The 16721-nt window shown below is 40.9% G+C and overlaps 1 protein-coding gene across 2 annotated transcripts in view; it reads left to right on the forward strand.

Moving 5' to 3' along the window:
• GRID1 (glutamate ionotropic receptor delta type subunit 1) overlaps nt 1-16721 on the forward strand; it is a 1072773-nt gene that overhangs the window by 969079 nt on the left and 86973 nt on the right. For both annotated transcript variants that reach the window (XM_019555843.1, XM_019555842.1), the window contains exon 12: nt 2163-2301. In XM_019555843.1, coding sequence (XP_019411388.1) covers nt 2163-2301 — 139 coding nt within the window. The remainder of the gene's footprint in view (nt 1-2162; nt 2302-16721) is intronic.

Raw genomic sequence — 16721 nt, forward strand, 5'->3', positions numbered from 1 at the left:
GCTCCTGCTCCTGCTCCTGCTCCTTCCGGTTCTACCCTCCCCTCTCTTTCCTGTCCCGGGATCTTTTTTATACCGGCGTGGGAGTTCCCTGCCCCTCCGCTCCAGAAACACCTGGGTAAGGAAGATTTCTGCCAGGCTCTTTGGGGCTATGGACCTGGGGTCGCTGAGCCTTTGTTTAGCCCTTGTGCTTTGGAGCACAGTGACTCTTTCTCTTTCTCACAGTGTGGGGCAAATTGTGACACATTGAATGGGTCCAAAGGAGGGCTACTTGCATGACCCAGGGACAGCAGGGCAGACCCTCTGAGGAGAGGCTATGGGACTTTAACTTGTTCAGCCTTCAGAAGAGAAGGCTGACGGGGGACCTGGTGGCTGTCTATAAAATTACAAGGGGGGACCAGCGGAGTTTGGGAGAGACCTTGTTCCCTCGAGCGCCTCCTGGAGTAATAAGGAATAACAGCCATAAATTGCTAAAGAGTAGGTTTAGACTAGACATTAGAAGGCACTACTTCACAGTCAGGGTGGCTAGGATCTGGAACCAACTTCCAAGGGAAGTGGTGATGTACCCTACCCTGGGGGTCTTTAAGAGGAGGCTCAGTGTTTACCCTCTGGGGTCATTTGAGCCCAGTTTTCTGCCCGTGGCAGGGGGTCAGACTAGAAGATCTACACGGTCCCTTCCGACCCTATGTCTGTGAATCTATGAAAATAACCCTTCCTGGATCTGCATCAGAGAGAGCTAGAGCTCAGGGCCAGCCTCTTGCAGTGTCTCAAAGGGCTCTGAGATGCAACAAGATGCATGTCCGCTCTCATCTGAATGCACCCTATAGGTTGCAAGTTTGTCACATTTCAGCTAGAGACAATAAATTGCTATACTTTTACTGTTACACTTGTTCCTTTATGTCACTGAGAGGGCCACTCTAGTGGGTTTAGTGAAGTAAAATACACATAAAATTACCTTTAGTAAACACTAGAGGGAGAAGGAAAAACCCACTGTATTGTACAGGTTAGTCTTTTAAAGGTCAGCAATAATTATGTTGGAAACTTCAAAAAATCTACTGTTTGTTGAAAATAATAAATAATAACTTGCAACAAAGCTGGGATCCTGGTTCTAGTATTTAAATGAAGCATAGTCAATGTATAAAAATATATAGCTGCTCTCTAATATATTCTGACTTTTTAAAACTCTTAAGTGGTAGAGGGAGATATGCCAGTATAGTCTTTATTTTTAAAGAAATGCTTGTTTCCTTTTAGAAGTCATTCTGTGGTATTGATCCTGACAATTCTGGCTAAAACCCTAGGTGGATGTTCTTAAAAGGATTTTTCTAAACTCTGTGGCCACATCCACATAAGCATGGATGTTTGGTTTGCCAGGAATAACTAGTAGCAGGATACATTGTGCCTTGGTGGGTTCCCTCACTTGGGAAATGCTTTTGCCACATGACCTCTGGCATATGGCAGGTTACTCCAGGTAGAACAGGGGAGGCTAAGGCCAGCACTGAGCTGGACCCAGCAGCCTTCCCTGGGGTCCTGAGGGCCTCCTGGGGCTGCAACAGCAATGATCCAGCGTGGCTCTCACCAGCCAGGCTTTTGTTTTGAGTGATGTGAGCTGTCTCCATATGTGCTGCTCTGCTTTATTTTATTTTTTTTGGACAGTTTTTTTTGACTGTTTGCTATCTAGGGGTCAAACTCCCTCCCTCACTTACCCCATGTTGCTCCCTTGCAGCATGGAGAACAACTGATTGTGCAGTATGTGGCACTGCAAATGTGTCTGTGGCATTACATACTGCACAGCTGCACTTGTCTGGATGAGGGCTATGAAGGGGAAGAAGGAAGGCTGATGTAGGAATTTTTCAAGATGTCATTGAAAGCTGTAATTTTAGCACAATTCAATATTTTCTTTGCGCGACATAAGCATTAACTTCAAAGAGTCCCATATCTTTCTGGATGCCTGAGCACTCATTGATAGAACATTTCTATGAGAGGCAAGATCTCAAATACATACTGGTGTTTGCTTATGTTTAAAGGGTATTCTATTAATGCAGATTGAACAGTTAATAGAAATGCATGGGGATAGTTAAAAGGCTAATTTCAAATAAAGACCAGCCATTGTAGGTGATCTTGAATGCCATTTCCTGAGCAAGTTCACTCTCCTTGCTTTCTTGTAGGTGGTGAATCTACAGTCAATTCTGTGGCTATGCGTATAGTAATGGGAAGTTGGTGGCTCTTCACTCTTATTGTGTGTTCATCCTACACAGCTAATTTAGCAGCATTTCTCACAGTCTCAAAGATGGATAATCCTATAAGGTAAGAATCTCTTTTTAACACAGAGCTGGAACTCGAATTTCATAGAAATGTTTCATCCAATTGAACACCCATTCATGTGAGAAGGAAATAATTCTCTTATTTTCAGTGTTTGCATTTCCCTGCTACAACCCACAGGCAGTTTATTCTATTGATACAGGAACTATTATGATACTTAACTATAAGAGAAAACTTTTGTTTCTTTTAAGGAAAGTATAAATCTTCATATCTGAGACATCTTTTTATGGAAGCTTTCTTCCACACTATTTCAGGTTCTTGTGTTCATTGTTTGTCTTGTTTACAATCAGGAGGAAATTTGAGATAATGGTATATTATTTATACCTATAAAGAATTGTACAACATCTGGTCTTTCATCTTGCTCATATAATTTTATGTGTGCAATCGTTCGGGTACATAGTTTTGTTCATGCTGTCATTTGCCCTTTCAAAAATTACTGTAAGAAAAAGATTATGAACATAAAATAGCATACACAAAACTACAGGCAGCCTTTTAATATATAAAGATTACATTTGATAATACTATTTGCAGAATAAAGTGATGCTCAAAGGAGAAAAGATAGCAGAATGAGGTAGCAGATGCAATAATGATGTTATTTCATTAGATTTATATATAACGATCCATATATGTGTTAGCAATATCATTGTGATAAATTACAGAGCCTTGTAATAAACGCAGTTGATCGTCTCATTTGACTTCCTTCCCTTGCACTCTTGTCTGTTAATACATATCTGATGAGAGTATTTCCAACAGTCCAAGCCTCTGGGCACTTTCAAATGCTGCAATTAAAAAGAAATCTTGCCAAGGAAATGTTTCCTTCTCTTTTCCCCAATGAGGATAAACTCCCCAAAATTACACTTGTATGAAGTGTTAGATGGGTCATTTATCTTGCGGCTTTCACTGGTGACAGTTTCATGGCATGATGTGTATGCCCCATCAGGGTGAGAAATGAGAGCTTTATGACATGGAAAAGGGAAGATTCCCAGAATTGCACCTGAACACAGAACTTGTTTCTCTCCCTAGGAAGGGCTAATGTAAGGAATTCATGTGCTACCCACCAGACTGAATTACCATCTCAATGTCAGTCGTGCATATTTTGGAGGAGGTATCACTAGAATCCTTCTGCTCAGGTCCTAAAACAGAGGGAAAAGGGACATTTCTGTGAATAGCAGTCACAGTAGTTCCTTGTATCTGCTGTGGTCCTGACACTTGAGAGGATTAGCCATTTCATTTCTCATGGGAATTATAGTTTTCCCAAATTCATTTTAATTCACCCTTAACATTTGAACATCAGAATATAATACCATGGTTGGATATGAAGTTCAAAGCAGGGCACGTTCCTTTAGGAGTCATTGGTATGGCATAAACAAGATGAACTATCTTTCTGTTTTATACTGTAAGAAAATGGTCAGCCATTTGCCTTTAGTTATGACCAGTCCCTATAAGGTCTTCAAGTTGAGGACCCCACAAAATCAGATTATTTTCTACTTCATTTTTTCAAAAGGGAGGGAGGGGAGGACCCACAAGGATATAGTGGGGCCCCAAATTTCTCATATATGGCGTGGTTAGGACATAAAATGTATTTTCAGTCATTTACTTGAAATATGATATAGGCCTGCTGTTGACAAAGTGCCAACGGGTAGTTCCTAAACATATATGCATCCCTGTATTAAGTGTTGATATGCAAGGCAGAAGACATCTCAGGTTCATTTGTAGACACCAAGTTGTGCCAGCTATTAGAAAAAAATCTTCTTTTGACTATTGCTGAGCATGATGGGAATTTGGCTCCTTTGTTATCAACATGGCCTTTTTCCTCCATCTGATATGACTATCAGATGAAGCCTGGAAGAAAATAATAATTTCCCCTTGTTCAATATATCTCTAGTGGAGCAGATTACTGTAAAAATTCTCTGGTAGTCCCTGCTGTTTGATAGACTAATTATGATAGACTTCAACTTGCTTATTATTTGGAGTTTTAACTTTTCTTGATTGTCCATAGACCTTGGATAAGTGAGTCTGCTTATATCTTATTCCAATAGTGTAAGACGGTTTCATAACAGGTAATGAGATCTGAACTAATGGACAATTGATGGTATCATAGAGTAACTTACTTTTAACAATGATTTTTTATTAATGTTTTGTATCATAGATAAGGTACAATTTCCTAAACTATCCTGGCATGGCAAAAACTGTTTATTGAAGCATATTATTTAACATGTAAAAATAGAATATTTGTAAGACTGAAATTACACACTAATTGGGGACTGGTAGAAAGATGTTAGCTCAAAATATCAAATTCTCAGCCTTACTGTAGTTATTTTTGTGATATGAAACAGATGGAATACTGGCAAATATAGTTCTCTGAGAATTATGCGTATACAAAATAAAACTCTAGATGATTTAAAACAGTCAATAAGTTTTGCTTTACCTCTCTGAGCCCCAAAGATGATTAAGTGGGCAGGATAAGAGATTGGGGAAGATGTCCCTATCAACTGGTAATGAACAAGAATGCCTTTTTTCCCACATTCTCCCCCCAAAAATGTTACTCAAATTGCCAATTGCTTAAATTACAAGTGAGACTTTATAAAGGGAGATAAGGCAAGGTGCCGCATTTAGTTATTACATGTATCTATTTTGATTCTTTTTTCTAATTATATTTTATATACCACTGTTCTAAGAAAGTTAATGATATGCACTAGTCCAATTCACTTCACATTCAAAGTATGTTTCTTGTTTATCCCAGTTATAAAAATACATAAGTGATCATTAATTTCCCATTAAATGGGTTGCCAATTTTTTTTTTTTTAATTGTGCTAACCATTTATAGATCTTGTAGTTGGTGGTATTTCCCACATTATTAAACTGATCCATGTTTATCACTTCATGGGTCGTCCATTTTGTATTTTGCTTTAATCAATAAAGACTTTTCTTACTTTTTTTATGCAAATAGTGATGTGGTAGGTGTCTCAATTTTTTTAATAAAACAATGGTTAATACAGTTTGTACACAAATCCTGTTATGCTGGTGTTATAAATAGTATTTAAATACAAATGAGATTTCTTCTATAGCCTTAAAAACATTTTATCAGGTTATTTACTAAACACATTACTTTTTTTTCTAAATCCCACTTTGCTAAACAAGTAAACTTTACAACTTAAAACTTTTATATGAATTGCTGTTTTTTGTTTCAAAGATTAAAACAACTTTCCAGTCCAACTGGACGGAGGTGTTCTGGTTTGGGATCCACAGACAGATTTTTAGAGAGAATATTACTCATAATGTTTATTACATCTTTATGATATTTATATACATTTAAACTATTGCCAACTTAAACTAATCCTTTAAATAAACAAAAACAACACAACACGACAAACAACACAAAACAGACAGAAAAAACAATTTTGTTGTGATGATAAACCATGGCTTAGGTGAAGAAAATGCTGTTGATGGCCTGGTAGTTCTTTAGTCACCTTTGCTACTAGATTAGATTTTACACTATAGCTTCTGCAAAAGAGAGAGAGAGTAAAGAAAAACAAACAAACACACACACACCAATCTGCCAAGGAAAACTTGCAGTAAAATATTATTTATATTTACACATTTACAGTGCTGACCTGTACCAAGTTTTTATAAACACCTTTTTTTTTTCTTTTTGCCTTAACAAATTGTTAACACTTTCCTTTCTAAAAGATTTACACTATGTTTGAAGAGTGAGGGGAGGTTTAGAAAAAACAAAACTTTTTTCACCCTCTTTACCAATGAGATTGCAGATATTTATTTCTAGTGGTTTTTCTGCCTTGCAATACACACACAGAACAAACATATAACACTCCTCCTTTTTATTGGACCAGCAATAGAAGTTGTTGTACTTAACCCAGACAGACCACAGAATGACCTCATGCCCTCTGAGATCAGGACCTAAATTTTTTTTAAAGCAACTGTATCTTTTCCCCTTCTTTAAATCAGTTATTTTTAAAATTACATTCTTACTCTTTCCTTTTACCTGCTCTAGCATTTAAACTGTTTATCTCTTATTTTTTCCTTCCTTTTTTTTAAAACACTTTTCACATCTTTTTTTTCATAACAGCTGCCTCCCAGACCATTTTTTTACTTTCTTCTATTCTTTTCTTTTTTTGGCCTTTACTAAAGGTTTTTCTGTTGGGGTATGCTCCCCCTAGCCTTTTCCCAATTAAGGGTAACCCACAAGGCGGTGGAAGCTAGGGTTTTAAGGCACCCTATATTTGCCCCTGCCCATTCCCCAGGGTGATTATTATGCAGTAATTTGGGGCACTGATTTCTGTTTACACAGCTGTACCCTAATGTTTCCCAAAATAAGCTTTTATGCTCCTGTAACAATCTCTATTTCTTTTAGGCATTTCACTGTTCTGGAGAGGTGGGGTGGAGAACCAAGTTTCCCCTCACTTCCAATCACAAATTCTCTCCCACTGCCTGAATAGATGTCCAGTAACATACTTTACCTTTTTTTGTGCCACCAGCTGCCTCTTTTCTTTTTTTTATTTTTTTTTTGGGGGGGGGGGCACACAGGATCCCAAAGTATCTATCTTACATTTCTTTAACTGTCTTTGATTTCCTTGACGCTCTACTGCCTGCATAACACCTTACCTTGCCATAACTTGCTCTTGTAATTTATACCTTACAAACTTCACAGAAAACACGACTGCTCTTGTATCCATTCATAAAAGACTATCCCTTTTCAAGGACCCTTTCATTTACACAGCTTTTCCAGCAGAGAGATGACTTTCTCTGCTCTCTCCTAGCTTCCTATTGCCAACACAAGAGGAGGTTTTTACTTAATCCCAAGCAAACCACAGCATGTACTCATGTCCACTACTCTGCATGACCCAGACAAACAAAGTTTTCTGGTCAGCAGTAACAAACCACCTCCCCTGCACAAAACTTACAAACCTAGTTACAATTATTATACAACTTTACCTTACTACAAATTTTAGCTAACCCCTTTAAAATGCTTCCTAATAGCTAGTCAGAGAAAGGAAAAGATTTTGTAGCTTCCCATAAAAGCAACATTGCTGCAGCCTCCTTTTTTATGGAGTGTGGTAGTATATTATATATCTGCATATAGGTCTTAAATTTGTCTTTTAAATCTGCAATGGTACAGGCATCTCTTACTGCCTGCTTGGTCAATGGGTTATGTCCAAATCACTGCAACACTTGTTTTAAAAGACTCATATCTTGCAGATATGTAGGCAGGGGATCTTCAACATTTATTTTACATCTGCCTCACTCTTTACTGTTTTTGTTTTGAACATCTTAACTTCCGTTTCCTGTGTTTTTCTTACTGCTTGAAGTTAGTTACCATTTGTTATTATTTAAATCCAGTATATTAGCCTGTAAAAATGTGCCAAAAAGCCCAATTTCCAAGATAACTAAGTCCAAAAACTAATTCAAAACCAAAGCAATGGACCCCTCTCTATAGGAGGTCCAGACTACCCTGACAGTCCATAACCCACAAAGTGAGCTTCTTAATTAACCACAACCCACAGGTGGGCTTTCCAAGTCAAACAACTTGTCCAAGTATCCAAGTATTCCTCTATTCTTCTGAGTGGTCAGTCTAACCTGAGACCACTATACCCGGCATTTCTACCACCGGGCAATGTGCACACTTTCAAAGAGAGAGCCAAACACATATACAGACAAAACTTACCGTACAGATAACACACAACTGATCAATAACTGCAACATAGAACCTTATTCACCCCCACATGCATTCTTCACCAAAAATGTTACTTAAATTAACCTAATTGCTTAAATTATAAGCAAGACTTTATAAAGGGGGGTAAGGCAAGGTGCCACATTTATTGATTATATGAATTAGACTTAGAGGTTCGGGCACACCATTCATACAAAGGCACACAAGTCATCATACACATCATTACACACAGGCACACACATACACAAAACAACCATTTCATACACCAGATATAGTTACCAGCAATAGTTGCTCAAAATCAGCCCAGGGTGGCCAACCCAGGCTTATTGAGTAGATGATGATGATTTGAAGATATCAGATTTAAAGATAACAGCTGGAGCGGGGTGAACAGATGCATCTGTGCTCTGATGAAACAGCAGTAGAGAAAGAGACTCACCCAACTTGGCATTTTCAAAGTGTTCTTTTATAGGGATTGGCATTCTTTGTTTCAGTGCTTTGGGGTTTTTCCTTAGCCAGCTTCTGTTTTTGTGTTTGTTCTTCTTTCGTCTTCAGCTTATGCTAGCCTTGGAGTGTTCTTGTTGCCCGTCTGGCAGAATTTCTTCTTCTTTTATCTCCTTTGTGCCATCAAGCTTCAAAGGGATTCTTCAGCCATTTGTTAGTTAGTTACTGGCTGGTAACTTACATTTGGTGCCTTGCTGCTTACAGAAACAGTTAAATCTTCTTCTCCCATCACTATGCCATTCTGTCAGCATTCACCCTTTTACACATGCTCATACATAAAGGCTATGCAGAGTTCATTCACTTATGTCAAGCAGAAGGATACAAAATGGAGTTTTCAAGTTTCTTACAGGACAAGACTAACATGGTTATTTTTTGCTATTATTACACTCTGTTAACATCAGCTACATTAGTTCAGTTCATGCTACTAGATGCTTAGCACAAGTTATAGCAGCCTAAAGGCTGTTCTTATGTATAGTAGGAACCAGACAGTAAAAGATCATAATGGAGGCTAGAAGCCATCTGTTCCCCAACCTGCATTGGTCCCATGTTTTCTGTTAGCTTTTTATTTAAATCTTTTAACATTATGTTAATTCTACTTTCCCTGAAAGCAAGAATGAAGGTACTCCATGACTAGTCACCCTCCTTGCTAAGTTATGGAGATGCTTCCATCTTCTGATCATTCAGAGTGCACAGACAATCCTGCCCCATGTTTCTTCTGTTCCATCACACCTAGTCCCTCTATTCCTAAATTTTAATACTGTTTGGCTTCAGTGTAGTATAATATGGAATAACATGTTTATTTTGGTCTCAGTCAGTCATTGGAACTTTCACAGATAATACCTTACCTAGAAACAGAAAGGAATATGCTAGACCCCGACTCCATGTGATGCCCAAAGACTAGGGAGATGATGATCCAATTGCTCATGGATCCTGTTACTCATTAGCCAGAGCAAGCAGGGAACAAACACTACTTGCACACATTTCTTGCAATAGCTTTATTTAAAATGGAGACAGCTTTGGGCAAAGGTCCCAAAAAAACAATCAACTGGGGACCTGCCTTCTGTATGTGGTCCAAGTTTCCAAGCCATACAGCAGAGTTTGAATGACAATGGCTCAATAAACCAAGAGTTTCGTTTCAGCAAGGATGACATGATTTAAGAAGACTCTTTTACTGAGATGTCCAAAGGCTGCACTTGAACATTTCAAGCGGTGTTGTATTTCCATGTCAATGTCTGCTTTTGATGAAAGATGGTTTCCAAGATAGGCAAAGTGATCCATGTTCTCCAGCAATTCTCCAGTGATTTGAATGGGGTGGAGGGATGTGTTTCTCCATTTGGAGCAGGTTGGTAAAGAACTTGCATTTTCCTGATGTTTAGAGCTAGGCCAATATTCTTGTAGACTTCCGAGAATACATTAAGAATTGTTTGGAGTTCTGTTTCAGATTGACGAATGACAGCATTGTCATCCACACACTGGAGCTCCATTACGGATGTTGTCATGTTCTTTGGTCCTACAGTCATGGTCTTGGTCATGGCCTTTGATGCTATACACAATTTCAATAATAGCTGACAGTTTGCCCATCAGCTGAGAACTATCAAATCCTCCTGTATTTACTTCCTCTGTTAGGAAACTTGAACCCCCACACTTTGGATAAATTTCTGCTGCTATCTCTCTTTTCATAGAAGACCCTTTTGATCTGCAGTATTGCTGCCGTTAAATTGCCAGAAGGGGAGTGTGGCAGAACACCTTTAGGGTGCTCACCATGTGGCAGGGGCTACAGTAGGCTGGGGCAAAGCCAGTAGGGAAGGCAGCCAAGTGAAGCTGCTGAACATCATTTTAAGCGGGAAGTTGTGTGGTGGAGCACCTTTGAGGTGCTCGCCACTTGAGGGCTCTCACAGGCTCTGAGGGGAGCCTCCTTTGGAGGAGCATCAGGGGAAACCTCCCCCAGGAACTACTTTTTAAGGGGGAAGGTGTGTGGCAGGACACTGTTGGTACCTGCCACTTTAAGAGCAGAGCCAAGCAGCCAGCAGGTTCTTGATTGTGGTGGCCATTTTAGATCTCTGGCTGCCCATATAAATAGGGCAGTTCACTGCTGGCAGGCCAGGCAGCAACATTGCCTGGCTGCAAGGGTTCATGTATCATCCTGGAAGTAAGGGCAGAAGCTATAGGGAATGGTTTGGAGGCTCCTGGTCCTGGGCATGCCCTAAAACTGCACCCGGCTGGGAGTGGGTGACCTGGTGAGGTTCTCAGTGGTGCAGGAGCTCCCAGGAAATTCCAGGCCAGTTACCACCCTGGTAAAAGGTGGGTAGGGATTCCTTAACCCTAGCCCTCATCTTTGGGTGGGTCATGTAACCATGGAGGTGGCTGGAGCCAGGCAAAGCTATGGCTACCTGAGCCCTGTGGGGTGCAAGACCCTGAGAAGTGAGATCTAGGGCAAGGCACAGCTGAGGCCACCTGAGCCCTGTGGGGTGCAAGACCCTGAGGAGGGAGAGTGGGGGCCAGGCATGGATGAGGCACCTGAGCCCTGTGGGGTGCAAGACCCTGAGGAAAGGTAATTGGAGCCAGGCATGGCTATGGCCACCTAAGCCCGCCGGGGAGGGAAGCCCCATGGCCCCAAGTAAGGAGGTGGTGTGGAGCCTTAAGTGAGGGGGCAGAAATGAGTAGTGAGGGGGCTGTGTGGAGCCCCAAGTGAGGGGGCGGAGATGAGGAACCCCAGTTAAGGGGGGGAACACCAGAGGGCTGAGAGCCCAGTATGCTTTTATATATATATATATATAGCACAATGACATGCTGCTCCAGGGGGGAGAGTGAGAGTCCTTGTGAGACTCTGGAACACCAGCCATTGTGTGAGTTACCCCTTCCCCACAACTGGGTGAGGTAACTCAGGGCTGGAAGGCGGAACCAGGAGTGAGGTGGAGCTGTAGGCTCAGAGACCTGATGTCGAGTACCCTTGATTGGTCAATGCTGAGGCCAGGACCAGAATGGTCAAAAGGGCCAGGGGCCCACCACAAGGGATGCCCAGAGCTGACGGCCTGGGGTCCCGACTGGCCTTGGAGGTAAGGCCAGGGCCTGTGTTGCCAAAGGTCTTGGGGGGGGGGACCATGCCCAAGAGGAGAAATAGTTTCAGGGAGCTAGGCAGCTTGGGATGAGGGCAGGATAGGCTGCCTGAATGGAGGGATCTTAGAGGAGTCCTGTTAGGAGGATTCTGGGGCCCATCATGGGGCCAGTGAGATTAACATATGTGGATGCCATTTGCAAGGCTTGGGCTGTGGTGTAGGGAAGGATCAGAGCTGCAGATAGTGCCCCCTGGCATTGGGGCAAGAATGGGCAGCCTCCTGCCTTAATTAACATTGTAATTAATTAAAAACAAGGCATGGCAGATGAGTCTGGTGGGTGGCGTGCCCAAAGCCAAGTGGGGAAACTAGCACTGTGGCTAGTTAGGGACTCCCACTCTGCCACAGGGAGAAACTAGTATTATGGAGCAGCAGTAGCAGCAATGTCATTAAGGTTTTCATTACAAGCCTGATTTTCTTCTCAAGCCACCTCTAAAGTCCCCAGTAAAAGACCTATCAGCTTCAGAACTGGCATGCATGATCTGTGACTAACAGAGAACTGAAGTGTTAAAATAAAAAACCACCTGTCAGTCATTCTATTAATACACCCTTTCCCTTACCACATACATATAATAGCTACAAAAAAGATTTCTCAGATAAATCACAAATGATGTTTATTAGAGCTCAGTGAAACATTGCTGTAACAAAGTTGAACTGTTGGAAAGCAACAGTTAAATGAATGTGCCCATTATAAAATTCAGAACAAATGTCAGCAGGCATTTAAAGTCTGGCAGCCCCTTGCCTACAGACCTCTTAAGGACTACCTAATGCTTTCAAAAGTTTTAAGGCATTCTGATTGGCCTCAAGCCTTATTTCCCCTTCTTGCTCCTGGTTTATCTACACTGCTCTTCACCCTGTGCATCCATCCATTCTCCCTGAAGACTCAATGTTGACAGCACTGAGGAGCATTGTAACAGGGGACCATAGGAGCTCAAACTGTGAAAATAGATCTGGACTTGGTAGCTTATCCTTTCCATCCACTATGCACTGGTTTTCACACTCACAGAATTATATAAAATAATCAGACAGTCATAGAAAAATAGGACTGGAAGAGACCTTGGAAGTTAATCTAATTCAACCCTCTGCTCAAGGAATGATCATCCCTGTCTGCAACACCCCAAGCCAAGTATCTTTCTAACCTGCACTTAAAAATGTCTATATGCTTTTATCTTTTCACCTCATTACTCTGAGGTACCAATCAACAACCTTTCTTTCCAGTTATTGCTCTTTCCTACATCCTCCATTTTCTTGATCTGTTCCCAACTCCACAGCACTGAAAAGGGAGAAGGGACATAATTCATGAAGTGTGCACCATTTTCAGTAACTCTTTAAATCGTTATATTCATAGATAAGCTGCAGAAAGCAAGGCAGTGAAGCCCTAGTTGGTTTCTAAAAGTTGGTGAGCATTTATATCTCCATATAATTTCAGTGAGAAGAATGAGTCTAAAAACCAAATGTATAAGGTCCTGATATTGAACCATTTGTGATGGAGGAGCAGGTGCATATGGTGCCCCAGAGATCTCTGGCATGTGGGGTGAGGTCCTGGAAGTAACTTCTTTATCAGCATCTTTGGCAGTCAGACTAGGAGACACTAATCCAAACTGTATCTTGCCAATGACCAATTCTTAAGCTTTTTTGAAAAGCAAGAAAAATGTAAAGCAAAAGCAAAAATATTAGTGAAAACTAAGAATTGGTATTAAAATTGAAAAGAAAAAAAATGTCCAGAGGTACTTTAGTTAAAACTAAATAATCACAGTTCATTCCCAGCTTAATTTCAAGTATTTTTTTAATTCTTTTTTTTCCCGGGCTTCGGCAGCCCTCTGGCCTTGGGGGCTGGACTCGATGATCTCCAGAGGTCCCTTCCAGCCCTGATGTCTATGAAATAAAATCTTGGCTAAACTCAAGTGATTTTAATATACTCTTCCGGGGCATGTGTAGATGAAACTATGGCCTTAAATTAAAGCAGCAGGTTTTAAAAAGCACCGCTTCAGTTTAGGGATGATTCAACCCCTGTGTCATGCACACAGCTGCTGAATTACCTGCTTCTCTGGCAGGGAGAAGCGGGCAAGCTTCTGGTGGGCAAAGCAGTCCCTGGGCTGTGTGCGGGGGGAGGTTCATGCTTTCCTCTGCAGCAGTGGTGTCCCCCCACTGTCAGGAGGGACCTGCCCACAGGCACCCAGCTCAGGTGATCCCAGGAGCGCTGCAACTACTAGGGAAGCACCAAGCTCCTGTGCACCGCAGGCAGGCAGACAGGCTCCAGGTCTGGGGGGAGGGGAGGAGGGAAAGATCAGGCTTGCCACTTTCTTTGGGTGGAGCTGATTTCCTGGGATGCTGTTGGGCTGTCTGCAGGGCATCCTGCAGAGCTGTGGAGCTGCACAGAGCCGAGTGCTTCACTCCACAGCTGTTGAGGCTGCACCCCAAGTCATTTAAGGCGCATTATGCCACTCGCATTTTCTACAGTGGCTGAAATTAATGCACGATACGTCATCGAGGTGTGCAAACACTGACACCATTAAAATGGTGCAAAAGCACTTTAAAGTGTCTAGCAAACGTGCCTCCCATTTTGTCTACACACGGCCCTGATTATCAGCCTCAGAACTGTGTGGAACTAGGAAATCTTTACTAAGGCAATCTACCAAAGTTATTCTGAATTTCTGAAAGAGAGTTGATTCTTTCTTGTACCTGATATGTTTCCTGACATTCCTGGAATCCACTGTCTGTCCTGTCATTTATAATTACAAGATTAATTGGCAATGTTTCTTTCTTCCTTCCTTTTGTTTTCTTTTCTTTTTTTTTTTTGCTTCTTGTTAGCAAGGATAATTAAGTACCGCACTGTAAAATCTAGGGCAGAAGAAAAAGAATTTACACTGTTGTCAAATAGAAGTTGAACGTGTTAAGACATTATGAATATTTCAAACACATCTGTGCACCATTCAACTGCAAACTGCACACAAGGAGCATATTATGTATATCTCCTAACCACATCTGTTGTCTCCTGATTTGGGGTTTCTTTATCAGTATCTTAATTCCCAAGATTGTCTGCTTTTTGATGAGACCTGAAGTTTCAGAGCTTGTTCCCTGTCCAGATTGCTGAAGGACGGCATGTGCTACTGTTAGGAGTTGGGAGAATTCAAACTACTTCTTCATCACAGACATGCTGTGTGCCACTGGACGGGTCATTTAGCATCTCTTTCTCATGAGTGGTATAACTAGAGAGGGACTGTTCTGGGACCTGACCAGGGTAAGGAGGTGAAAAAAAATGGCTTTTACCACAACTGTGAAATTGCGGGCACAGCAGTGGTAGTAATCACTGGCCACTGGAGCCACTCCAGATATACAGACTTCTCCTTACAATGCTGTTCAACATATTTTCCCATCATTACAATGGAAATGATAATCTTTTCCTATTTGTTATAGTTTATAACAAGATAAATGGTTAAAGTTTGCGAGGTGCTTAAACACATTGGCAATAGTAATGACATCCACAGAAGAGCCTAAGATACGTTTATGTTCCCTGAAAGTTAAACAAGTAAACTAAAACATATATAAAAGAAAATCATAGGAAACTTTTAAAGAAAAAAAGACAGCTTGAAGGAAAAAAAAGAAAAGAATGTAAGGCTTGCTTCTTAGAAGAAAAGTTAGTCACAGGGCATAAGGAAAGATTTCACTTGAACTAATGAAATGGGTATAACAGGGTGGCAAGAAATAACTCATAGGAATCTATCCTTGTTCAGATTTTGTATTGGAATTCTGAGGTTCCAAAGCAGCCTTTCTGTTAATAGTGTTCAGTATTAAGCTTTTTAAAATTTCATTTGCTTTTCTCATATCAATTTTGTTATGTTTAATTTTAAAGTGTCCATGTAGCACCTCAGGCATGTTGAAAGGATTCATGTGTGAATTATAAAAAATAATTACAGTCCCATCATTATTATTTAAGGCCTGCAAGAAAAAGTTTCAGTCATTAAAAAACTAGATTAAGTGCTCCCATAAAAGGGAAAAAGCTGAAATAAGTACAAGATTCAAGTGAGTTAGCTGGGGGAAAAATCCCTCATCAGCAGTACAGAAGCTTTTTTTCCTCATCCTTCTCTTCAAATGCACACAAAAAAAAATTCTTTGGAAATACTCTGCCTGCATGTTATACAAGCATCTTAATTCAAGGAGATGTCAGACAAGGAGGCAGCGATCCAAGGTTTACCATCTTTCTATGCTACAGCACTAATCGCTGGACAAAGTTGTTACTAGATTTGCTTATCACTTTGGGGTGTGCTCATTAATTAGGGATACGTTTTTAGGGTCTTTGACATTCTATCAATGTGCTGCTTGTGTTACTTGTGTTTTTATATGGAGCTGTATCTCTCCTTTCTGCAAGTCCTCGTTCCCAATGGAGCTATCTTGCAGTACTCAGTTTCAGTGGGGCTGAGTTCCTCCAGCCACTAAATCAGTCAAACACACACACACACACACACATACACACACAGATTAATGTGACGTGCCTGAACTGGCTGGGTTGATCAGCATGGACAGGCTGACACCCTCATGTGCCAGGAATCAGTTAATTAAGGTAACAATAAAATGCAGTCAGACACAAGCACACAGGTAAACAGAACACCTCTGAATCCAGCTGGGTGTCTAGCTGACACCCTCATGGGCCAGGATTCAGTTCATAAGGGCACATCTGAGCCAAAATGGGTCAATCAGCCTGTACAAGCTGATCCCCTTATGTGTCTCAAACTTAGCACGTTCCAATCTTTTGCCCTAACTGTCCTAGTAGTGGTAGCCTCTTGATGAGCAGACCCTGCAGTATTTCTGGGCTTCACAGGGATCTTTGGCTTAGGTAAAAGAAGCGCTGCTGCAGGGCACGTGGGGAAGGAGAAGTAGAGAAGGAAAAATATATCCAGTTACCACCAGTTTGACTATAAAAGTTATTTACTGCTAAATATATGAAATTTATAATGGTACTAGTGGTAATGGACATTCAAAAGAAAACAAACAAAACGATTGCAATATTAGCCTAGTTTCATGGAGTATTTGGGGAAACTTAGCTCAAGCTTAACCAATACAATTCAGGTTCAGAAATCTATGCCTAGAGAGAAAAAGAGAAA

Source organism: Crocodylus porosus, unplaced genomic scaffold (assembly GCF_001723895.1).
Source record: "Crocodylus porosus isolate Cpor-Errol unplaced genomic scaffold, CroPor_comp1, whole genome shotgun sequence".
NCBI lineage: Eukaryota > Metazoa > Chordata > Crocodylia > Crocodylidae > Crocodylus > Crocodylus porosus.